General features: G+C 37.9%; 1 protein-coding gene across 2 annotated transcripts in view; it reads right to left on the bottom strand.

Annotated features, from left to right (window-relative positions):
- The window catches only part of ELP4 (elongator acetyltransferase complex subunit 4), a 249,116-nt gene that overhangs the window by 161,487 nt on the left and 61,747 nt on the right, over positions 1 to 25,882 (bottom strand). For both annotated transcript variants that reach the window (XM_069091355.1, XM_069091357.1), the window contains exons 6-7: positions 14,495 to 14,579; positions 7,642 to 7,830 (exon numbers count right to left, since the gene is read on the bottom strand). In XM_069091355.1, the coding sequence (XP_068947456.1) occupies positions 7,642 to 7,830; positions 14,495 to 14,579 (274 nt within the window). The remainder of the gene's footprint in view (positions 1 to 7,641; positions 7,831 to 14,494; positions 14,580 to 25,882) is intronic.

The raw sequence follows: 25,882 nt of genomic DNA, 5'->3' as shown, positions 1-25,882 counted from the left end.
TAACCCCCTCATTTTACAGATGAGGAAATGGAAATTTCCCCAAGGTGAAATGACTTGCCTGACATTATAAAGGGAGTAAATGGGAGAGAGAGTATTTGATGCTTTCTCCACTCCATCATGCTGTTTGAACTTCTGCCTTAGGTTATGACACCAGATGTTGACTTATCTTAATCACTAAAGGGAGTTCTATCTCTGGCTTTAGGTAATGCTGAAATTTTTAAACAAACTACTATGTTGCTATGTAACTATTTAAAAATGATTATTTTGGATTTGAGGTCCTATGAACTAAGAGTAATTTATTAGAAAAGAGTCTTTTTATTAGGTTGTCTGATGCTAGGGTAGAAAGCAGCTATATTCTAAGAGAGCAAAGCTGTCTGGGGAATAGACAATTTTTCAATTTATTAAAACACCTCTATTAAACTTTAATCTATATTCATAATATACAATTTCATAATCTTGCCCAAATATATGTTTCTTCATATTTTTCTCTCAAGATGGACTCAGTTTCCTTATCTGTAAAATGGTTGTGAGGTTGAACTAGATGATCTCTCAGGAACTTTTGAGTTCCAAATCTATAATCCTATGACTTCAAATTGCTTTAGAACAATTATTTTTAACTTTAGTTTTCCCCACCATAGAGGGGCAATTAATCGGCTTTCAATTTTTTTTTTGCATATTGTTGATTTCATCTTTTGTCCTCAAATATTGCATACATTACTATCAGATCAATCAGTCATTATTAGTTCTTTGAGGGCTAGGTCAGAATGCTGCTAGGCCATCAGATAGAATACTTAATGTACTAAACTCTTTAGTTATTAAATAGGGAAGAAATTTCTGTGGAACAGGGACCAGCCACCAATTGATTTAAGTTTTTAAACAGCAACAGCAACTTTAACATAGGAAATTTTAAAAAATGAAGAATTACTTGTTGTCAAGGTGAATTCAGATTAAGTACTTTCCTTTTATCGAACTTGCTTCATTAGCTGATTTATGACTGACTGGATATCAAAATAAACATTTTGTTTTGAAGAGCTGAAGTTACTGGGTATTAAAATTTTAAACCAAACAACCAAATTTCAGATTGAAAACATTTTTCCATTTCAAAATTAAAAAAAAAAAATAGGGAGAAAGGAGGATACCTAGAGAGAGAGAGCATAGGAAAGAGAAACATAAAGAAAATGAAAGCAATACCAAATGTCAGGTAAACACACCAGGGGAAATCCTTGGTTTTTTACATAAGTCTCCAAAATGGCAGCACATACATTTCATTAAGATGTACTAATGTTCACAGTCTTTGCATTTTGAGCTAGAAGAGATCTTAGAGGTGAGTTCCTAGTCCAATCCCTCGATTTCGCAGATGACAAAAATGAGTCTAAAAGAGGTGAAATGGGGGCAGCTAGGTGGCGAAGTGAATAGAGCACGAGCTGGAGTAAGGAGGACCTGAGTTCAAATTCGACCTCAGACACTTAACACTTGCTAGCTGTGAGACCTTGGGCAAGTTAATTAACCCCAACTGCCCAGCTCTCCCCCTCCAAAAAAAAAACCAAAAAAAAAAAAAAAGAGAAAAAGAGGTGAAATGATTGTCAAAGGTCACACACTGGTCAAGTCTACATTTCAGAGTCTGAATTCAATGATCATTCTAAACAACGCATATGGCAGTGCCTAAACTTTTATTTTGGCCATGGAATTAGGACTTAATTTAATAAAAAATCAATTGCTCTATTTTATTATTCACCAAAAGCAATGCAATTTCTTTGATTTCTGGTGATCCTTTTTTTTTTAATGGTTTAGTAAGTAGGTGAAACAGTAATAGTTTTTGCTTAATACCAAAATAATCAAAAGGGAAATACATGTAGAAGGAGGAGACTACAGCAAGAAGAACACAGGATTTGCTATTGGAAGATCTGGTGGTGGGCCCTGGCTATTCCACTTCCTAGGGGAATATGTTATTGCTCCTCTCTGTGCATTAGTTTCCTTCTCTGGAAAAAGAGGAATTGTTCTAGATCCCATTTCACTGTTCTAAGGAGGTAAGAAGGACTGAATACTGTGAGTTCCCAGGCCAACCAACAGCCTACTTTTCCAAGATATATTATGTCTTTTGTGTTTCTAGTCATCAGGGTTCTCTTTGGAAGTCACAGAAATACGGGTATTTACTAGCAGGAAGAAGTCACCAGTTAAATGAGTTTCTGTTGCAACATAAAGTAAGCACTTGGAAAGAGTAAATTGAAGGGCAAGATGATAGTCCCTTTCCTACTACAACAGATAAAGACATAGCTAGAGGAAGAGGCATGATTAGCATCCTTCCTTTTAAATATTACAAATGTAAAGAAATATTGCATTGGTCTGAATATAAGCTACATCCTTCACTCATATCTGATTATGTAAAATTAAATGTGGCACTTATTTTTCCAGTGTGAATCTAAATGTGCTTTAAAAAAACCACTTTCAAGGAAATTTTATTTTAAGAATTTGGTTTATATTGAGGAGGACAGGAATATTTATTCAGACCAATTTAATATGCAATTATGTTTCATAGACAAGAGGAGCATATTGTTAATCTAGAAGAATTCTCAAGGCATTTGAGGGTTAAGAAAAAATTCTAAGCACAAGATAATTGTGCAAAACATTGTTCAGGTCCTTTTGCCCTGGAAGTAGATCAAGAAAAGACATATGTTGTACCTATCATTCAAAAGCCTTAGTAATACCTGATCTAGTACCATGATTTAGAAAATCCCACAAGGAGTATGCAGAGTCCCTACTTAACCACTAAATGTGAAGGGACAATGAGGGGAAAGAAAATGATAATAGTATCAAATACCAACTAAACATAACAGGCAAAATCTCATTTGCAAAAACCCAGTGAAATAAACAAAAAACAATGAGCATTCCAAGGTGTTCTTGCTGGAACCCCAAACTGGTAGTGTTTAAGAATCACTTGATTAGCTATCAGCTATCCTGTATTGTTGGTGTTTATGATACAATATCTAAGCTATGGTTTCTACTGCAGCTACTGTTAAAAGCTTCCATAATCAATACAAATGGGAATTTTAATTACTTTGCGATGAATGTCTTCTAAAGGAGCTCTCCCCCATGTCTCCTGGCTTCCTGGTTTTCTTCAAGACCCAGCTAACATCCCATCTTCTACAAGAAGACTTTCCGAGTACTCCTTAATTTTAGTTTCTTCCCTTGGAAACTACCCCAGTTTGTTCTGGATTCCTCTGATTTGTACATACAAGTTGTATCTTCCATTATACTTTGAGCTCCTTGACTGTTTTTTACTTTTTTTTTGTATACTCAACATTTAGCACATAGTAGGATGTTAATAGTGCTAGTGGACTGAGTGATAAAAGCAAGGGTACAAACAACAACTTTTGATGGTCCCAAACTCTTTAAGTATCTTTAATAAACTTTAAGTATCAGGGATATTTTTCATCTCAAGAGATTTTATGAACTCCCACTGATTGAAAAAAAATACAAGAGAAAAAAAGCTACTATGTGATTCAGGAATGCTCTTAAATGAATTTATATTTTATTAAACACAATAACACTTACACGGTCTAGACCTTGAGGTAGAGAAGCATGGTGATGATGGAGTCAGCATTAGGGTAAAGAAAACCTCTCTGTCTCAGGAAATTCTCTGAGAGAGTAAGCTGAAGAGCAGATTACAGTCTGAATTGGTAGAAGTTTGTCCTGGTTAGCACTCAAGGTCTTTCAAAACCTGTTCCTCCTCCACCTTCCACATTTCCAATTTTCTCATGCCTTCCACACCCCCATGTACTCTGGGATTCAATAATTCTTGCTGTTTCTCAAACAACATACTCCATCTGACTGGTTATTTTCATTGGCTATCCCTCAGATTTGGGATCCTTTCCTCCTCTCTACTTTCTGGCTTCCTTCAAGACCTAGCAAAAAATCCACCTTCTACTGGAAATCTTTCCTGTTCTCCTTTAATTCTAATGCTTTCCCTCTGCTGAATATTCCCTACTTCTAGACTGGTCTGTATCTTATTTATACATAGTTACTTGCATGTTGTGTTCCTCTAGACCATGAGATCCTTAAAGGCAGGGATTGTATTTTTTTTTTTTGTATCCCCAGAGTTTAGCCCAATGCCTGGCACATAGTAGGTGTACAATAAACGTTTATGGATTGCAACTGAGCTTCCCCCAACAGTCAGTCATTGTTTTTGTTCAAGTGAGTAGATTATCCTAGGTTTATTTTCAGGAAATGCTAAAACAGATAATGACCTGAAAGACCTCTAACAGAACTGTAGTAGAGAACAGGGAGCAAATGTGGTAGAGAAGAAAGGGCTAGATCTGGAATTAGGTGAGGCCTGCCTGGGCTCTGAGGGGACTAAGATGTGAAGTTCAGCGTCCCCACGCCAGGATGTGGTGGAGGCATGCCTTACACCCAAGTCTTCTTGCCTAAGAAGCAGTTTTCTATCCACTATGTCAAGCTCACATTCACCTTCTGACTGTCTTCTTGAAGAAAGTGCAAGGTTTCTGAATAATCTCCAAATCTCTGGCCATCTTCCTTTTTTAATACAAAACCTGTGAGCTCTTTTTCTATTTGTCTTGAACTCTTTGCCTTTTTCTGGCTTCCTCTATGGTGACAACATGGATCTCCATATGGATACTCTTTAGTTCTTTCAGTAGTAGCCTCCCTGAGCTCCAGCCCCACATCACCAACTGTCTGTGAACATTTTGCTGTGGTATCCTATAGGTATCTCAAATTCAACATATCAAAACCACAATTCATTATCTTTCCCCAAAATGTATCTCTCTTCTGATCTTCCCTATTACAATAGAGGTCACCATCTTTCCAGTCAACCAAGCCTGCGACCTTAGTATATTTTTTGACTCTTTTTTCTGGCTCACCCCATATATCCAATCAGTTGCCAAATCAAGATATCTCATACGTGTATATCCTCATATCTCTGCTAACAAAGTGAAAACGTGAATACAGGCCCTCATAGCTTCTCTCTTAGACGATTCACTGACTTCAGTCCATGCTCTACACTGCTGCCAAACAGATCTTCCTCAGGCTTAGGTCTGACCATGTAACCCCCACCTCTAACCTCCTGGCCTCTGCCATAAATTCGAATGGCTCTTACCTCTAGGATCGAACAGAAGCTTCTCTGTTTGGCATTTAAATCTTAGGTACAACCTGGGCCCAACCTAGTTTTTCAGTCCTCCTGCCCTCCATGCACTGTGCCTGGAAGACCAGCCCACAGGTCTACTTGCTGTTCCAGAAACATGATGCTTTCTACTTTTAGTGCTTAGCACAGCATTTGATTCTTATTAACAACTTAATAAATGCTTGCTGATAGATTGATTCAAAAACTTGTTCACTGTGGCTCAGACCCACTGAACTGCAAATGACAAAAATTCATGATATCTGGATATTACACGATGTATGCCAGATTAGCAAATTGAGAAATATTAGATCAATTAAACAAAAGAAGGAATTTAGGTACTTTAAGTATAGAATTAGGAAAAGGGGTTGAATTTGTAATTGTATTGGTATAGGGAACTCCAGGATGAGGAAACCCACTCAAGCACCTTCTCCACAATTGACAGTCTTCAGAGAGCTGATGAGTGAACACAGTGAGAGCTTAAGTGACCTTCCCAGGGCTCCAGAGCCAGTGTGTCAGAAGAGATGTGTGAAGTCAGGTCTTCTTGGATCTAAGGCCATTTTACATCCACTATGCCACACTGCCTCTCATTAAGCAGAACAGTAAAGAATACAAATTGAAAAATGCTAATAACATTCAAGATGTTAGCAGGCATGATGAGCCTTAAAAACATATGTATTGTTATTAGAGATAGTTAAAAAAAAAAACAACCAGGAATATTACTACTATATTAATTCTTTTAGTTACACTGGTAGACAAAAGGGGAAAAAAACCAAAAGTGACATTTTTTTTTTTCTTTTTGGAGGGCAATTGGGGTTAAGTGACTTGCCCAAAGTCACACGGCTAGTAAGTGTTAAGTGTCTGAGGGTGGATTTGAACTCAGGTCCTCCTGACTCCAGGGCCAGTGCTCTATTCACTGCACCACCTAGCCGCCCCCAAAAGTGACATCTTCTATGGAGTAAAATGACATATTTAGTCTATTAACATAGTCTAGTTAAGTAAGTAAATTTAGTATTCTCCTAAGATCTACATCAAAGACTTTCTTGATACCTTGTTATGGCATGTTCTTCACTTTAGTTCTTACAGGCTTTGCCAGCAAACTGACAACTTTGGCAGACCCCGATAAATGGGAAAGGTTTTGTGAAGTGACTTAGCAATGGACGATAGTTATCTTCTGAGTCCAGAGACACTTGTCACTGTTAAGTTACGTTACCAGGTGATGACTTTATTGTGGGGAGTGAGGGTGGGGTGTAGAAGTGTGGGGAAGGCTGAGGGGAAGTAGGGAGAGGAGCATTTCATCCACTTAATGGAATAAAATGGTGACAGTTTAAGAAATGTGGTCAGGACAGGAGCCCACTTTTATTTATGAAGAAAATCAACAATGATAAAACCACTAGGGTGACAGTCATAAATGGAGATGACCTCATGTCAGTGAAAGCACTGTCCATCAAAAGATCATGGGTAGGGGCGGCCAGGTAGCACAGTGAGTAAGAGCACCAGCCCCATTGTCGGGATGACCTGGGGATCGAATCCGGGCTCAGACACTTAGCACCCACTCAGAAACACCTGGCCGTGTAACCTTGAGCAAGTTACTTAACCCCAATTGCTTTAAAAAAAAAAGATCATGGGTAGCCATCATATACCCTGTAAGGGACGAAGCATCTCCTTAAACAGAGACATATTTTAAGAATGGTAGAAATAGTTATTTCAAAATCTGATGACTAAGGAAAATTTGGTTCTGAGAACTGTTATGCCAGTGGTTTCCAATCTTTTCCTGATGGTAAACTGTGTTTGATTTCTTTGATGTCCTAAGACTGCTGCAGAAGAAGATCAGGGGAGTTGGATGACCATAGGAGGTTGGTGGGAGTGATATGAGGCAGGTGGCTATGGGGCATTCTACAACTCATGTATGGGAGGGCAGGGCTATGGAAATCGAGCAGGTTAGGAATTGGAAGAACATGATTTCCTGAATAAATATTTCACAACATATTCCCCAACATTTCACAAACAGCAAAGAATTTTTAGCTGGTTATAATATAGTATGAAAACATAGCTCCACTAAAACTACTAAGTATCTAGGGTTCTTTTATCTTCAGATGTTTTTAAAATGGAATTTTGAAATATTACTTGTTGATGAAGAAGAAGAAATGGCGCATCACAAATTGGTGTTTGCCGCATTTGAAAAATTCGAAATCTGCTATTGCATAGAAGAAAGAATAAGCAAATTGACAATGATCAATCAATAATCAGTCAACCAATAAACATTTTTAAGCGCCTACTATGTGGTGCTAAGTGCCTACTACACTGTGTTAAGCAATGGATGGAGATAAACATAATTTATAAGAGATTTTGCCACCACAGCAACATAAAAATGTCAGAAGCACAATCTTTGAAACAATGTGACAATAATGTACAACAATAATTTGACTAAACATCTATTGATGCTTTTCTTTTTTTAGTGTAAATTAAAACTAATTAATTAGTTTATTAAAAAACTTTCATTTTCCTACCTGAATTAGATGTGATGGCACTGTGATGACACAGGCTGACAGGGACATTCGGAGAAGACCCCGGAGAACATACAGGAATCTGGTAAGACTGTGAATATGCTCAGGGGTGTCAGCACAGCAGACATCATCTCCCCACAAGGGTGAGCCAAGACTCGGAATCCCGATCCTTAAAATGGTTTTTTGTTTTTTCTAAAAGACAACAGAAGAATTTGTAAAAATTTTTAACTGTTAGGAGTATATCTATTCTACATATGTCAGCATACACTGTGTTATTTACATAAAGACTTGGGATCAAAAATCAAAAGCAAAGTATGATGTAAAAGTTAACTGATCAAAGGACTGAAATAGATCCTTTTACTTAAGGTATTTATTAAAGCATAGCAGACAGAGTGCCAGGGTTGGAGTCAGGAAGACTCTTCTTTCTGAGTTCAATTCTGGCCTCAGAAACTAGCTGTGTGACCCTGGGCAAGTCACTTGACCTTATTTGCCTCAATTTCCTCATCTGTAGAATGAGATGAAAAAAGAAATGGCAAACCATGTCAGAATCTTTGTCAAGAAAACCCCAAATGGTTGCCACGAAGTATCAGACAGCACTGAAATGACTGACCAACATTTGCTATAGCCAATATTTTACTATAAAAAATTGTGAGAGAATAACATTAATTTTCCCCATCTGAAACTTAATTGCTTCTAAAAATATGAGAACCATCAAATCCCTATCAGTGTAAAAAGGTAAGAAATTGTATTCGTTTTCCAATTGACATAAAACAATGAAGAAAGGTTCAAATAAGAATTTTAGACATTGATTCCTTTGAAGTTCTTACATTAAAATATGAAAGCTCTTGGCTAAATCTATGCTATTTAACTACAACCTTTTTTCACTGTATTCTATTATAATCAAATGTTGAAAATTTAGATTTGTTGCTGGTAGTGATGGTATTTGGGGAAGAGAAGGTTAATCTTAAATCCTTATCTCTGAAAAGGTTCAATTTTATCTTTATTGTTATGAAGTATTAAAAAAAGTAAACTTCCAGGATCTTACAAATCATTTTCATTAAATTTATTCATTCAACAAACAGTCTTTAAGCACCTCTTACATGACATGCACTGTGTTAAGAGCCAGGTATACAAAGTCAAAAATCAAAGTCCCTGACCCCAGAAGCACTTACATCAGGGGAAATAACATGTATCAGTCAAATGAAAATAGATGGAGTAAATGCAAGGTATTCTGGGTGTGGGCTGGGGAGCAGAGCACTGGAAGATCAAGAAAGGTCTCATTGAAATGGTGGTGTTTGAGCTGAGTGTCTAAGGAGACCGGGGATTCTGAGAGGCAGCAGCAAGGAGGGACTGTTTTCCAGGAGAAGGGAAACAAGCTCTCCAAAGGCCCATGAAGGTCACGGGCAAGGGACAGCAAGTCGGCCAGACTGACTGGACCATTAAGTGCATGGAAGGGAACAATGGCTGGCAAGGCTGGAAGGCAGGTTTTTAAATGCAAAACAAAGAAGTCTGTATTTGACATCATCATCCTCACTAGCATTTATATGGTGCTTTCTATGTTACATGGAGGAGTCAGTCTTTGAGTTGAGCCTGAAAGGAGAGGAGCATCCTTCTAGATAGAGACGGTGAGCAGTACACAGCAGGCACAGTGGTGAGCGCTGGTACAAAGAGCATTCTGTGTATTCAGGGAGCAACAGGGCTGGAAAGCAGAGCTGATGAAGGCAGGAAAGGGAGGTGGCAGCCAGGGAGGGGATTTTAGATGCTAGGCTAAGGAGTTTGCATTCTAACCTTGTGGCAACACAGACTTACTGAAGTTTTCTGAGTAAGGAGGAAGTAAAAATTCATATAGACAGACTAGTGCCTTAGGAAATGAAAGTCCCAAAGCAGACACCTAAAGGTATTTAGTGTATTGACACCAAAGTCATGGCAACAGGAAGAGGGGTTTTCACAGCCATGAGAGGTGACCCATGCTGTCTGCCAGGGCCAGTAAGTTTTGGCTTGTCTGGTTTGGGGCAACTATCTAAGTCATTCAAACAATGGAAATACTTGTGCAAAGGCTCACATGAGCTATTTTAGTCAGAAAACCTTCCAGAAAAACCAAAAGTAAATAAAAATATACATCTGCTAAGGAGAAACATTGGGAAAGTTATCTATAGAATTCTGAGAGGAAAAAAATTAAATGAACATTAGCTATTTAAATACATTTTACCTAGAAACAAAGCCTTGATATTCTATGATATTTAAGTTTCTTAGAATTTAGAATTGGTAGGGACCTTATGGGTAGTTGGTCCACTGCTTTCATTTTAGAGATAAAGAAACTGAGGACCAGTGAGGCAAAATGATTGGTGCAATGTTGTATAACTAGTAAAACAAGTGGTCCAGAATTTGAAGCCAGTTTCCTCGATTCTAAATTCAGTGTACTTTTTAGTGTTATCACTGTAGACATAGACTTTAATGAGGCAAATAGAATCATAGATTTAGAGCTAGAAGAAACCTGAGTCCCCTTATTTTATAGACGAGAGAACTGAGGCCCAGAGAGCTTAAATGATTTGCCCAAAGTTATAAAGGTATTAAGTGGCAGAATGAAACTTCACCTTCAGCTCTTCTGATTCTAAATCCTGAGTTCTCTCCAGTGCCCCAGAAGGATGTCAGCTGTCTCTGGGCATCATGACCCATACAAGCACAGAGAAATCCCAGGACATTCCTGGCCTATCACCTTAACCACAGTACACAATAAGATATCAGTTACTTCTGTATCAAAATGAACCACTCATAATACAGAAATCCTATGAAATTAAATCTTCTAATTCCTCAAACAGCTATATCTCAGGCCAATGAACTTGATCCTTGAATTCACAAGTAGGTAAACTGCATGTTCTTATGGAAGAGAACAATATTGATTAATTAATATTAATAATTAATTAATAATTAAAAGTTAGTTTTGAGAGAAAAAAATGAAAAGGAGTCATTACTACACTTCAACAATGGGAGGGGATTCTGTAGTTTGGAGCAGATAAAAGGAATATGTTTGTGTCACAGTGGCAGAGTTAGGGCCACCCTGGAAAGGCACCTCAGGCATGGATGGGCACTTTCAGCCTTGATCATGGTTCTTCTCCAATCTTCCTTTCTGGGTATGCCTTTCTGGTAAGCCTAGAATAGGCTATTATAGATACAAGGTCCCCTCTTCTAGGAAACAGAATGGACAGGCTAATGCTTTCCAGTAAGTGGTAAATGTCGAGGGATTTTGTTACTAGGACAAATAGAGAAAGAGCTCCAAGGAAAAATCACTTCTATCCCAGAAATTTATGGTAATTCTATGTAGCTTTTGGATACAGTGACTCAAGCATAGATATCACTGTGACTAAGTCACATCGAGGGATGGTCACAGGATCATTGCTGTACCACCAGAAGAGCCTTGGAAGGGTGTTTGCTGATACTTGATAGAATTTCAAAGGTATTTATTTCTAGGTGTAAGAGTAGAGAGGGGGTGGGAAAAATGGGGAGAAGTAACTCTTCAGAATCTGAGCAGAGTCCAAGATCATCAAGAATCCTGTTCACATTATACATGAAACTGTAGTTTTGTTTGGAGTCTCCAAAACGAAATGAGACATGAGGAAAGCAAAGAAGGGAAGGAAGGTCATGAAAGAACCTGAAGGGTAGGGATAAAATGTATAATTAAGGGATGGCAGCATCATTTTTTTAATGTCTGTATCTATGTCTGATAAAGTCATATCCAAGTCATTAACAGTATCATCATCATCATCACCACCACCAACTGCCACCATCATCACCCTCACCTTTATCAATATAAAATACTTAGCAAGTGTATAAATGAACATATTGTTTATACTAAGCACTGAATGTAGAAAAAATACATGTTGGTTCCCAGGATCCAAAAACCTTGGAATCACAGAAAGATACTCTGATACAGGCAAAGACAGGGCAGAATTAAAATACTAAACCAAGAGATGAATGACTGGCATAGCAATTAAATACTATATAAGTCAGGAGTGAATTCATGTTATGGGGGAGGAACAGGATATTATATAATCAGGATACAGATTCAGAAGAAATAGCCATGTCTACTTTGATAATGATAAAGGAATCTTTAGATTAATTTTGGAACTTTAAAAATACACAGAAGTAGATGCTCTTTTTAAGGAGCCACATGATAATCCTGGAGGTTTCTAATGTTTTCAGGACATGCTTCCACGCCTGTAATCAGAGTTCCCACGGCATAACTTTCACATCAGAGGCCATGGTGGGGTTATACATTTACTCTTTCAATGAAATGGATTTGCACAGTGATAAAAAAAAATCATTAGAAAAAGTATATTTTTTTTGAGGCGGGGGGAGACTAAAGAAAGCAGTTAACAGTAAGAAAAAACATCAATTTAAAATTTCTGAGGTGTATTTGGGTACAGAGGTGTATGTTATACTACAAATTAATGAGAGTCATGCTTGCTATTATGGAATGAAATGAGAGTTATAAAAAATGTTCCTGTAAAACTAGTTCTGTTTAAATGATTAGAACTCTTTAGCTTAAATATTAAGTTAAATTAATTTCAATGCTGTTTTCATTGTCTTTAAATTTATATTGTGAACTGTTTGTGTAGTCTTAATTCATAGTTTAAAATTAAACTGAATTATGACAGCAGTTTGTAAATATGTCTACTCCATGCATTTCCACTGATGAAATGCACGCTATCATTAACTGGCTGTGTTAAATATTTCTGATTTATGTTCTTTGGAAAATAAATCTATGTGTCCTCTTCTAACTATCTGGGTTTTACTAGGGGGAAAATGTTGAAGTTTAAGAGGAAACAGGCATTTTCAATTTCTAAAGTGAGAGTAATTTAAGCTTTAGGAAATTACTTTGAAGTCAGAATGCTGATTCTTGAAGAAGCAAATGATAAATGAAAAGATGGCATCTTAAAACTCATCTAAAATTTTGAGAAACAAATTGAGATTAATAAATCTATATGCTAATGATCTGGAAAACTGGCTTAAAAATAACTGTAATTTAGGAAGAGATAAAATGAGAAACCTTTCCATGGATTATTTTTAGCTTAATTGCTTTCAACATAAAGATTTCTATGCCTTTCATTTCAATGAAAGTCAATGATTATGGTAGTGGTGAGATTTTTTGTTAAACAAAAATATATTCAAATTATGGTCAGTCAATTGTGATTTTTTGTATAACATTAAATATTTTCTAGAATGTAGAGACATTTTCACACCTAACATCTAAGAAAAATAAACAGGATTTCATTCCAATTCTGTGGCAGCTTGCTTATTGCTAGTTCCTGGGGTTATGAGAGGAAAGGGAAAGGAAGCGGAGAAGGAGAAAGGGAGAAAAAAAGTGAGAAGGGCAGGAGAGAGACAGAGAGAAAGGGAGAGAGAGAGAGAGAGAGAGAGAGAGAGAGAGAGAGAGAGAGAGAGAGAGAGAGAGAGAGAGAGAGAGAGAGAATTTTTTTTGCTGTTGCCTTTGCTTTCTGTATGCTGTAAAATTTGCTGCTTTCAGACCTGTCATCCTGTTGGAGGAGCAGCAGCAGCTCGGCCCACTGTACTGTGGGAACTGTTATGACATGCCTGTTACCATGGTTACCACAGCAAGTGGGGGAGAGGTGCCTGTCAGGGACCAATTTACCTCTCCAGACGGGCACTGCAACCAAAGGGGGACACGGTGCCCATAAATCTTAGCAGAGACTGAAACTGGAGAAACAATAGGCAAAACAAAATTATTCTAAACATCAGCTGCCACAGTGGAAACCATCAGGCAAAAAAACAAAATCTCCAATGTGGCTCTATTGATATGTGTAAGTAATGCCCTTCCTCCATGTCAGTGACCCACACAAACAGGCAAACCCACAGGCTTTAATCTGTTATTCAAACTGCATGGCAAAGTGGGACATAGAATTGTTACAGTCTTCCATAAGGAGAATACTAAACTATGTGTGGTATGTGGTAGCAAAATCACAAATATATTTTAACCTATATAAATGAGAAGAATATATATGTATATGTGGATACGTACATATATATGAACGATAATTAGAAGAATGTATATAGCTGATAGTATTCTCCCTCCCACTTGAGAGTCATATAGGAGGAACTTCTTTATTTGCACTAATAAAAAATAATGATGTTCTGGAAATATGACTGCCTAAACAACAGAATTTTAATGCTACAACAATCACTTAAATGATGGAATAGAACAGAAATAAAGAATTCTGGGTGATAACGGTACCTAGAAATAAGTTTCCCCCTTCATTTGCTTGCTATCTATATATTGCATTAGGAATTCTGAAGATTTCCCCAAAATAAATGCTTCAATTTGAGCTTTCTAAAAGTGTATATTTTAAAATATTTTACAATACTTTTTCCACAGTAAAATGAGCAATATGATTTTTTAATTAAGTAAAATAATCCACAGATATACATACAGAGAAATAAAACTTTTAAGATGATCAATTAGAGTACAGAGGGAATTCTGAGGGGGAATTCCTGAGCAAAATATCAAAAATATCTTCCTGAGTGTTCTGCCTTTTGCATTTATTTTTTAAATATAGTAACTTATCTATTTTAGTAGCTGCCAATAGGCACTTACAAATAATTACTGCTGACAGTACATTTGCACATCCTACTTGTATCCAGTGAGAACAGAGCTAAGACTCCAAATGCACATTAACATATGAGCCATGGCCGTCTCTGCCCTGCTTGTTTACGTCATCTCTGCTTGGAAACAGCCTGTTCACTGTTGATTATTCCAGGACCTTCTGGGTCCACCCCTAGAGAGAGCTTTGAAAACAACATTCTATATGTGATTAGAGAAGACACTGAAGGTGCTTGGTACCTGGGGACAGGAGCCATCGAATCCTTCCTCTGATATGATTCTCTGGATGAAGTGAAGAAGCTTCGTGTAGCCATGGGTCAGAGCACTGTGGGTGAGAAATAGCTCACGGAGTATAAATGAGTTGATTACACAGCACATACACAAAAGTGAATGAAAGTATTAGGTGAACATTCAGTTCTTGAGCCACAATGAGTTTAGCATTTAGGTAAAAGATGTAAAGGAATGAAGTTGTACTTGTGAAGATCCTAAATATAAATGAAGATGTTCAGAGAACAAATTGCAATTGCCTCATGTTAACTAGTTCAGTGCCCCTGATACATTGGGAAAGGTAAAAATCTGCAGAGACTAAGATGGCTTAATTATGTCAGGCTCAGTTACCTCCTAGAAAATTAATGATTTAATGAAGCAACCTAAAAGATGAAACCACTATAGCATTTCAGGAGTAATCATAGATAATTAACACATAGTTAATGAACTGCTATGCCAAGTACACCTGATCAATGTCCTTATCACCTGAGCTCATCTTCTAGCAGTTTTAATTTTCTCACAACAACCTGCTTTAATAATAGTAATTAAATAACTTGATCTTTTAGCATAAACGAAGAAAAATAGATACAGTCTCTGGTGAATTTAATATTTGCTCCTTTCTTTTCATATACACACACGTATGACTATTAGGATAGCAAATTCTTGGCATAGAGTCTAAAATTACCCACATTACAAATATTTCTCTCATAAACATGGAAGCTCTTATTACTGTTAACTTTTAGAAGTATTTTATAAGCATTTTGAAGGCTAAGACGATGAGATTCTGGAGCATAGCTGTTCCAAATGCACTTGAACAGTTCTGTGGTACAGGACCCCAGGGATAGGAAGGTATTTGCTTTATGGTGAAAAGCCATAGAACAATCATACAGACAGAAGAACTGCTTCAAAGACAGACTAATTTGAAAAGCAGTGAGACAGGAATGGCAAAAGCTAGCAATATAATAAAGAGACTGTACTAGTGGGAGGCAACCAGAGGCTGGGCGGCTCAGTGCACTCATCTGAAGAACTCTATAAAAGCAGTTATCGTCAGTTAGCATTTGACTAACATCCACAGCTGGGCACATAGAAAGACATGGGGCATACCCGAAGATTAGCCTCTGCTGAAGGTAAAAGAAGCAGTGAGGAATGAAAACATGTGTACTACTCTGTGAAAAGACTGTGGCCACAGAAAATAAAGGCGTCTGCAGGTAGCAGCAGCTCTACTTGCAAACAAAGTGGAAAGAATAATGCCATTGGGAGGAAGTGTCTCTAACAGGCAATAACATCACGATTTTACGTACTGACATGTGTATGTCTGTGTTGATGAGCTCAGTTGACTAAAACACAGTCTTAATTTTTGAATATGATGGGCTCAATTCCCCTGTGGGCCAGTGAATTTTGCAAAGGAGGAAAAAACAAACCCACTCTATTTCTACACTGCACATTGTATCTTTATCTCAGTTAGTCATTTTGCAAATTCAAATGCTGGTCAAAGAGAGTTTAGATATAAAAGATGCAATGCTTAGACCATCTTTCCTCACTGAAGTAACAGAACAGAACTCAAGACTACTGATTGTGGGTCATTAGTACTTTGTATATTTATGAGACAAAATCTCTTAAGGCTTTCCTCATCCACAAAAGGTTGGTTTAGAGTCAAAGTTCCTTTAAGTAGGCATTTTATTGTGTCCTTCTTACTTCTCTGGATAAAAGCGGAGTGTGATGTCTTGTATTTTTATCCTAGAATGCTATATTACCCACATGACAAACAATATCTGCTATTTAGGCCTCAGTCACACATTCTTAAGTAGATTCAATTCAATTCAGTAGCTAAAGTAGGTTCGTTCCAATTCTATAAGCATTTATTGAGTGCCTATTAAGTGTCAGACACTGGGGATATAAAGACAGGAAGAGTTCCTGTACTCATTTACCTTCTGGAGGAGGGAGTGGGAGAAGTTTGAGGAATTTAACATTTGTACAGGATAATTTGAGCGAGGAAAAAGAGAACAATAACACAGGCAGAAGAGGGGTGTAAAGGGGGAGAGGGGGAGAGAAGGCGGAGAGAGAGAGAAGAGAGACAGAAGAAGGAAGAGAGGGGGAGAGAGAGGAAAGAAAGAGAGAAAAGAAAGGAGAGAAAAGAAAGAAGGGAGAGAAGAGGGAGAACAAGGGGAGAGAGAGAGGAAGAGGGAAGAATGCGCATCCTAGGCACAAAGTTGGGGTAATGGGTTAGTGAGCTCAGGGAAACAATAAATGGAGCAGTTTGGCTAGAATATAGACTGTGTAAAAGAGAATGTTGTTAAACAAATCAGGAAAGAGAAATGGGAGCCATTTTACAGAAGGTTTTAAATGTCAAACTAGTTAGTTTGTCATTTATCCTAAAGGAAATAGGGAGCCACTGAAGATACCTCTGTGTTGGGACAAACTTTTTGGCAGGTACAAGCAGGATGGAGTGGAAAGGCAAGATACCAAGGCATTCACAGACCAAGTGTAACACATGGGTTACACTTAAATAAAGATGAAAAGGTCATGAGCCAAGCTAGTAGCCCTGTGAGTAAAGAGAAGCAGGCAGACATAAGAGATGCTGTGGTAGTAGAACTGACAAGTGGAAGCTGATTTGACACGTGGGGGCTGAGGGAAAAAAAGTGTCAAGGCTGAGTCTGAGTGATTGAAAGGATGATGGTGGTCTCTACAACAACTGGGGATTTTGGTGTTTTAGTGATAGGAAGATAACAAGTTCCAGTTTGGACATGCTGAATTTGAGATGCCCATAGGCAAGATGTCAAGCCAATAGTCAACCAAGTGGAATTCAGGAGAGAGATCAGTGTGGTGTCATGACTTGTACCATGAGATTTAGTCATGGAGATGGGGATCCAAATGGCATTTCAAATACTTGCTAGGTGTGACTCTGAACAAATCACTTAATCTCTTAGCTTTAGTTTTCTCATTGATAAAAGGTGGTGTATGCAAGCAGTAACCACAGGGCTGTTGTGAAGATCAAATGAGACAATGTGTGTAGGGTTTGAAGTGCTACATAAAGCAGAGTTATCATTTTCCTTGCTGATAGAGTGGGTAGTAATTTGCACAGCAATAATAACTCAACCTCTGGGGAAAGGTGTGTATAGTGAGTTCTCCAAGGGAAAGAATGTGGAGAGAGAAGAGAAGAGGGTACAGGGCAGAGTTTTGGGGATACCCATGCTCAGTGGGTGGGAGTTGACTGATGATCCAGCCAAGGAATGTGAGGAATGGTCACACAGGTAGCACGAGGATTGAAGGAAATCAGTTTTAAAAAATTAAGGAAGGAGATGAGATGAGAATTGGCTGGGGTGGGTGAGGTGAGGTTGAAGGTCATGGTATCAAAAGCTGCAAAGAGGTCAAGGAAATGACATTTGATAAAAGGGCACTGGATTTAATAATTAAGAAACTTTCAGTAAGTTTGGAGAGAACAGTCTCAGTTGGGGGGCAGAGAAGGAAGCAAAACTGCAAGAAAAACGAGAGGTTAGGAAACAGAGGCAATGAGTAGAGACACATTTTTAAGAGTCCTTAAAGTCTATTATTTCTCTGAAAGAGTCGCTGACTCCTCTGGTGTGAGAACAGCAATGGTTCCACATGATATTATCCAACTATGTTAGACTTCTTTCTCACTTCAATATTGCAACTCTTTTACATAAACAGAGAAATAAATATGTCCATTAACAAAATTAAAAAGAAAGATACAGGAATGTAAAGTATATTGATAACAGGTATAAAATTCTTTGGTAGTAGATATAAAATCCTTTCTGTCCCCTTTTTAAAAATTTGTGGTAAACTAGTAAAACCGAGACTAGAAAGATGCAATAGTGGGGGGTTGAGATGTAATGAGAAATTTTAATATTACTTTCTAAAAGTTCAAATACATTAATGGCTTAAAGACCTGCTTTTATGGCATATGGATATTCCCCTTGTAACAAGGCTATCTACAGCCCACTTGCTGTAGGTTGCAGTACGCTGCAAAGGATGACCTGTGTGTGTTATACAAAACATCAAGGACCTCTAGAAGAGAAAGTTGGCAAATCTATGGCCTTCAGGCTTCAGTGGTACCGTGAAATCTAAAAAAAATTAACATTAAAATATTAAAAGAATCTGAGACTAACACAGGAGGGCCTGCAATCTCTATAGTAGGAGGGGGAGCCAGAGCTTTGAGATGATGGAGCCTTCAAAGTATTGAGGCAAGTTCAGCTATTACTTTGTAATTATTTTAAGTAAAAAACCCAAGCCTCCAGTGGACAGTACTTTACCAGGGGCATAATTTTCAAGTCCTGCCTAGGGCACACAAATGTCTTTCCCCTGCTCTACTAAATACTTTATTGAGCCTTTTATTAGTGAATTATTATATGCAATTCAACTTATACTTTGAATTATGTGCAATGAAAAGGTTATTATAATAACAGTTAGCATGTATGAGATTTGGTCCTCACAACAACCCTGAGAGGGATGTGCCATCATTATCCCCATTTTACAGATGAGGAAACAGAAGAAGACATGTTGAGCTACTTGACCAGAGTTACACAGCTAGTAAGTTGAATCGCTTTGAAGACAGGCCTTTCTGACTTTAGCCCTACTGCTCTGTCTGCTGCCCCATCAACTACCTCTAAATGCTAATTAAACTTAAATGCTGATTAGGTAGGGCAAATTTCTAACATATGTATTCCTCTGGAATTATTTGTAATCATATTTATTTGCTCTGTTGTTTTAAAATCTTTGCTATTTTAATTTTGCTACTAAAAACGTTTAAGTATGAAGAGTTTACATATGTGTGTATATACATAAATAAACATATATGTAAATATATTTGTGTATTATATGTATAAATACGTATGTGTGTGTGTATATAATTATCCTTTATTCTTTTTTGTCTTAGTAGGCTAATAACTGATAAAGTAGGAACTATCAAGAAGGTATCCTGGTTACAAACCTGACACTGACTTCCTTACTGATAGTTTCTAAGCATTTAACACAGGTTAGGTGATCAAGGGTATGGCAAATAAGCCTATTATCTGTAAGCAGGCCCCATTAGGACAATTTAAATAGTTTTAAGCCGAATTTACCTAGAAATCTGTGTTCTACATAAATATAGCTTCATCTTCGTTTCCTTAAGGTACATACAGAAGGCCAACAAATAAGAGTCAATCAGTCAGCCAACAAGCATTTTGTAAACACTTTTTATGTGGAAAGGGCTGTTCTAAGCACTGGATAAACAGCATTAGGCAAAGGCAGCACAGATCTGATTTCTATAATATTCAATAACCTTTAAAGGAAAATAATGCATCTCAAGTGCCTGTGGTTAACACACAGAACCAATGCATCTGCAGGGGCAGGCTAAAACACTGAGAGCTGCTGGAACAGCTCCCCCAGGAAAGGCCTCTGTGTCCAAAGCCTCCCTCTCTGCCTCGCTCCTTCTCTGTGACTACGTGGGACTTTTTCTCCAGTTTGGATCCTCCTCCTTCCTCTAGGGACCACAGTCTCAGCATTAACATGCCAGGGATCCCTACTGGCTCCAGCTGCTTGACCACCTGGCTCTCTACAAATGGCCTGATAACTAGATTCTGCTTGTGGCTACTCCCTGTCTTAACTAGACTTTTTCCTTCTAAGTTGGGAATTTTCCTGGCAGAAGCTGGTTCCCTAGCACAATGCTCTTAGAGAGGAGCTGTTTATCCTCCAGTTTTCTTCTTAAAGATCAGGCCCCTTCAGTGCTGCCACTGCCTTGTCAGGGTTTACTTCCAATTGCCACCCATTAACCCTTTAAAACCTGTGCTTTCTCCGATATTAGGCATACTGTAGGATTCCTATAAATAAGAACTTTCCAAAATGAACTTAACTACTTATATACAAATAATTCAATATTTTAAAAGGCTTAAGGTACAGTTTTTAGTATCCTCATTGCTAATTAAGATTGATTAGAAATTAAAATTAAGCATCTTCAAAATTATATAAGTGGGAAAATAATCTGATAAATCCTTTTTATACATTATATTTCAAACCTTCATTTATTACATGAAATAAGGTACACTTGTTACAACATGGCAGGCACTAAATGTACAGAATGGTTTCTTGGCCAACAACTTATTTGCATATAATTTACATATGCCTATAGAGAATGCGAAGTTTATTCATATGTAATTTTCAAGTTAAAATTTCATGCCTAGTACACTGAAGGCTGTTGTTTCCTGATTTTCTTCTTTCTTTGCCTTTTTAGCCAATACTATTACGCTAAATTTCCTGTACTAGATATATAACTGAAAGATAGGAGCTATACATAGCTAAAGAAATATGAGAAAGATGCCTAAGAATCTTTGCCAAAATGCAACTGCCCTTGGGTCACTGGGTGAAAAATGCCATGAGCTGAAGAATAATATAAGAAATGCATCCCGTGGCCGCAGAGTCCAGCAGACAATTTTCCTTTGTTATACTCATTAAGCTTTATTATCCACATGTTTTTCTAAGCCCTTCTTAAACTTCCATAAAATCAGAGGGCAGCATAAGAGACCATTTAACTTAGATATTCTCCCCATTAGAGAGTAAACTCTTTGAGAGTAGGGACTGTTTTATCCTTTGCATTTGTATTCCCACTGGCTAACCCAGTCTGTGGCTGTCTTATAAGGGTTGCTCACTAAATGACTGAATTGGTTTAGTGTAACTTCTTTTACAGGTGAGGAAACTGAGGCACAGTAAGGTTGGGTAAGTGACTCGTCCTAGGTCACACAGTTGGTTAGTAGTAAAGCCAATCCTATAACCCAGATCTTTTCCTTTCAGGTTTTATACTTGGGATATGTGGCCTCCTTTCATTTCCTAACTCAAAGGAAACTAGGAGTGATAAATGAAAAATGCCTTTTTGGGAGGAAGGAGTTGATGCAAAGAACAGGCACTCTAGCACAAAGGGGGTAACCAAAAACCTACAGAAAGCATGTACAAAGAATACAGAAGCCCAACAGTCTGGGGCCATTTATGATGGGGACAAGCACTAAAGTATGATAATTAACGCTCACAGTGATCTGCCTCTGTTGTGAGGAATGGATGAAATTCTAAACTACTCAGGAAAACAGGAAATATATAATACATTCTAGAAGAAAATCCACAGAAAATTGATAAAAAAACAAACCTATCACAGTGCTTAAATGGGTAAACTCCAGTTATCTGAAATATTCTCTTCTGTGGAACATTTCAGTGATCCTGGATATATGAAATGTTAATATACTTTTTAAAAATTTATCGCTATTTTTCCTTTAAGCTTTAAAAATTATGCTTTAATGACATGACTTGGGGAACAAAGTTGTATTTGCTCTATTTGGCATCTGTGATGTGAACTCATTGCCCATCTACCCGTCCCGCATCCCCTCCCCAAGCCACCCGTTCCCTTTGAGGACAGCTTTACTGTAAATGTTTCCTTACAATCTAGTCAAAGCTTGCCTTCATGTGACTTTTATCATATAGCTATTTCTTCTCTCTGAGGTCTAGCAGAATGTAGCCAGTCCTTCTTCTCAATGACAAGTATTCACAAATTTAAGACCATTATCATGTCTATCTTCCCCTAAGTCTCCTTTTCTTGAAGCTAAATTTGCCCAATTCCTTTGTTCAACTTGAGAACGTCATGATTTCACATTTATCATCCCTTTTTTCTGGATATCCTCCAGCTACACAGCATGATATCTAAGAAAAGGACCTAGAAATGAACATAGTACTCCAGATCAAGGCGGTACAGGGCAGAATAGATTGGAACAATCACATCCCTTGCTCTGGATAGCACACTCCTCTTATTCCAACCCCAGTCTTGAGAAGCTTTTTAGGCTGCCTCGTCACTAGGGTTTCCATTCTCATAGAGGTTTCCCACACAACAGGCTTCCTATTCTTGCCTCCTGCATCCAGGATTCCTGACATAGACCTACAAACATCTTATCCACCCTCATCTACTTTTCTGCCTGCTGAGACCTTTTTGGATCCCTATTTTGTTACACAATATGTTATTTCTTCTGCTTCTTTTCATAAGAAAACGTAACGGGCACACCCTCTATGCTTTCCTACAAGTGTTAATTTTTAAATGCTTAACAGAACAAAGTCAAGGACAGAGTGTTTTTTGAGACCATTGAAAAACTCATTCCATGTTGAGAATGACCAATTAATACTGTTCAAGTTGAATAATTCAACCTGCTCTGAAACTACCTAACTTTACTATCATTTAGTTCACATTTTTCCAACTTGTCCACAAAGATATTATGAGAGCTTATCAAATATCTTTCCAAATAAAAACAGTAACAGTAGCTCACATTTACATACAGCTCTAAGGTTTGCTACGCACTGTGCATGTTATCTTATGTAATTCTTTCAATAGTACCTGTAATAGAGATGTTATTATTATTTCCACTTTGCAGGTGAGGAAATGGGCTTAGAGAAGTCAAGGGATTTGATCAGGGTCACACTGATAATGAGTGTCAGAGACAGGATCTGAACCAAAGTCTTCCTAACTCCATTACACTATGGTGACTAACATAAATATGAAATCTACTTATACCATGCCCATGGCACTTTCTCATTCTTGTAGCCCTGTCAAAAATGAATAGTAACTTTACTAAAACATTAATAAAATGTTAAAATCAATTCAGAATAACCCTTTAAGACTATCCTTTGCCAGAAGACAGTCCATTTATCTGCGTCTCTTAATTGCCTATAGTGAGGAATTTCTTTACTACATGAAGCCACTGGGAGAAATGGGATCTTAGGTGGGGACGCAACATATTTCTGCAAAAAGGCAGGTTAAGTGTCATGACACTAATTCAGCGGCTCTGGACAAATTGCTTCAACTTTGTGAGTCTGTTTCTCCATCTATACAACAAAGTCAATATTCCTTGCATTGATACTTTAAAATTATATGTAAATACTATAATTATTATTATTATAAATATCCCACTTAAAAATCCTGAGATACCAAAAATGTGGAGGGGGGCACTAGAAGAGGAGAACCATATTCCTCACAGTAATGATTTCATTTTCTCAAGGAATTATTTCAGTCCTCAAAGTGATGGTAATACAACAACCCACTCTTCTCTAGTTCCTAAAGATCTATGAAATACTTTCTTCCTTACACATAGACCACAGAGGACCCATGGTGGTATCGGGAGGATACTAAACAAAATTTTCAACTTGGTAACTGTAACTAAAATACACAGGACTAGAAGGTAACTGTAACTAAAATTCAACAGGAAGGAAATGATAAATGTATTTCAGAAACTAACTACTCACCATATTTCCATAACCTAGAGATAAACCTAGTAAGGTTCCAGTGAATGGAGAATGGATTTGATAGGGAGAAAAATCTCATTATCTTGACAAGACTGAGTATTAACTCTAACAGAATATACTATACATTATAAAGCAAGGTTCCATTAATATTTTGGCAAGTTCTCAACTAGATAAAGTATAGTTTGCCTTCAGTTATAAAATCTAAGGGGAAAAAAAATCGAGTGTTTATTTCACCCACAGTTGTCCAGAAAGGATGTTTACAAAAAATGAGAACCACTAATCCCTCTTCCTTCTACAGGGGATTTCTCAACCTGTGGTATCGACCTGCATAACTATAGATTCATCCTCTTGAGGAACAAATATAACAAGGACACTGAAAGTGAGGCCAGAAGCCAGTGTACGAGGTACCTTTCCATATATGAGCCCAACTAATCAACAAGAGTGTACAGTAGGCAGGCAAGTTTTTATAGATAAGGAGGCCAGAGCACAGGAAGTGATGAACTATCTGGGAGTCTGGGTCAGTGACTAAATCAATATCAAGGACAGAGACTGAATTCAGTTCTTTTTCTTCTGGTTCAGGCCTCTTTCCATAGTCAACTGTGATGAATGGAAACATTTCTTCATGTGGCAAAGACCTAGATATTTTAGTGCAAACTTAGTATGCATCACCAATGCTATGGTAGCCAAACAAACTTGACAAGGTAATATTAGCCTGCCTTAAAAGAACCTCAGTGTCCAGAAGAAAGTGACAGCACTACTGACACCTACTCAAGTCAGACCATATCTGGAGTCTATGTTTAGAGCAGGATGCCATATTTGACAAGTACCTAAGAAACATACCCAGGAGGGCGAAAGGTCTTGAGTTTGTGCCAGATGACAGTCAGTCTAAGGAAATGGAGAAGAGAAAATAAAGGGAGAACATGATAAATGTCTTCAGGTATCTGAAGGAATTAAACTTTTTCTGTTTGGCTCCAAAGGGAAAAACTAAGGCATACCTGGTTGGCTGTTGTCCTTCATTCTAGAAAAGGACAAAAATGGTATCACTATGCTACAGTCAAGTTTCAATGTGTCTGGCTGTGGCTGATCAGATCGATATGAACTTAGAATGCTCTAATACAGGTCAGGCACCAATAGTCCGTGTGAACATTTGGGGTGGATTCTCTAAATATGTGGATCCTACATTTCCTTTGAGCTGTTTCAATTCTGCTTTGCACAGCACCTTCTCTGACGTGGGCATGTCATGCTGAGCGTTCCTATGCCAGTGTCTCCCATGTCACACAATCAGTTCCAAAGGCATGAGTGTAAATATCCCAGACACTTACTTTTGATTTTGTCTTTGCAACTTCTCTTGAATACTCCCCCTAATCTCTGACACTGTCACTACTCTGGTGACAGAGACCAAGTCTGGCACACAGTACATACTGAATAAATATCTGCTGACGATAATGTCTTAGTTGCTGCTACTATCACCACTCCATTAATGGCTCCTTTTCTCTTAAGGTACGAGGAATACATGGCTGATCAAGTGGCAGAAGCACAGCTGAGGATGCCACATCTAAGTGAGATACTCTAAAATGCATGTCCTTAATTCTATTCATTAATCTGGAGCAGATTATGAATCTGGACCAGTCAAGTGGAGGCTAGGTTTTGTGGATGAATGGAACATGACAAACCAGTGCATCTGTACTGGTTCTGTCATCTAGTCTCAGTGCCTCTGGTCCAGGCAGCATGGTCATGAAATCCATGGGAGCTAAGGAGAACACCAAGTGAAGTAGTATAGAGGGAGAAGAGAAGAGGGCCTAGGACACAGCTCCGAGGGACACCTATGTTTAGAGGGCATGATATGGAAGATCAGTCAGCAAAGGAGAGTGAGAAAGAGAAATCAGAGAGGTGCAGGGAGAACCAGAAGAAAGTAGTGTCCCCAAAAGCTTGAGAGCAAAGAGTATCAAGAAAGAGAGAGGGATCATCAGTGACAAAGGCTGAAAGAATTCAAGGAGACAGAGGAAACAGAAAAGGCCATTGGATCTGGTAACTAAGAAATCATTATACTTTGGAGAGAGCAGTTTCCAAGGAATGATTAGGCTACAAGCCAAA

Source organism: Petaurus breviceps, unplaced genomic scaffold (genome assembly GCF_028583685.1).
Source record: "Petaurus breviceps papuanus isolate PSGF00001 unplaced genomic scaffold, PetGlider_PUasm1.0 188, whole genome shotgun sequence".
Classification (NCBI taxonomy): Eukaryota; Metazoa; Chordata; class Mammalia; order Diprotodontia; family Petauridae; genus Petaurus; species Petaurus breviceps.
This window is presented reverse-complemented; position numbering and strand designations above follow the sequence as displayed.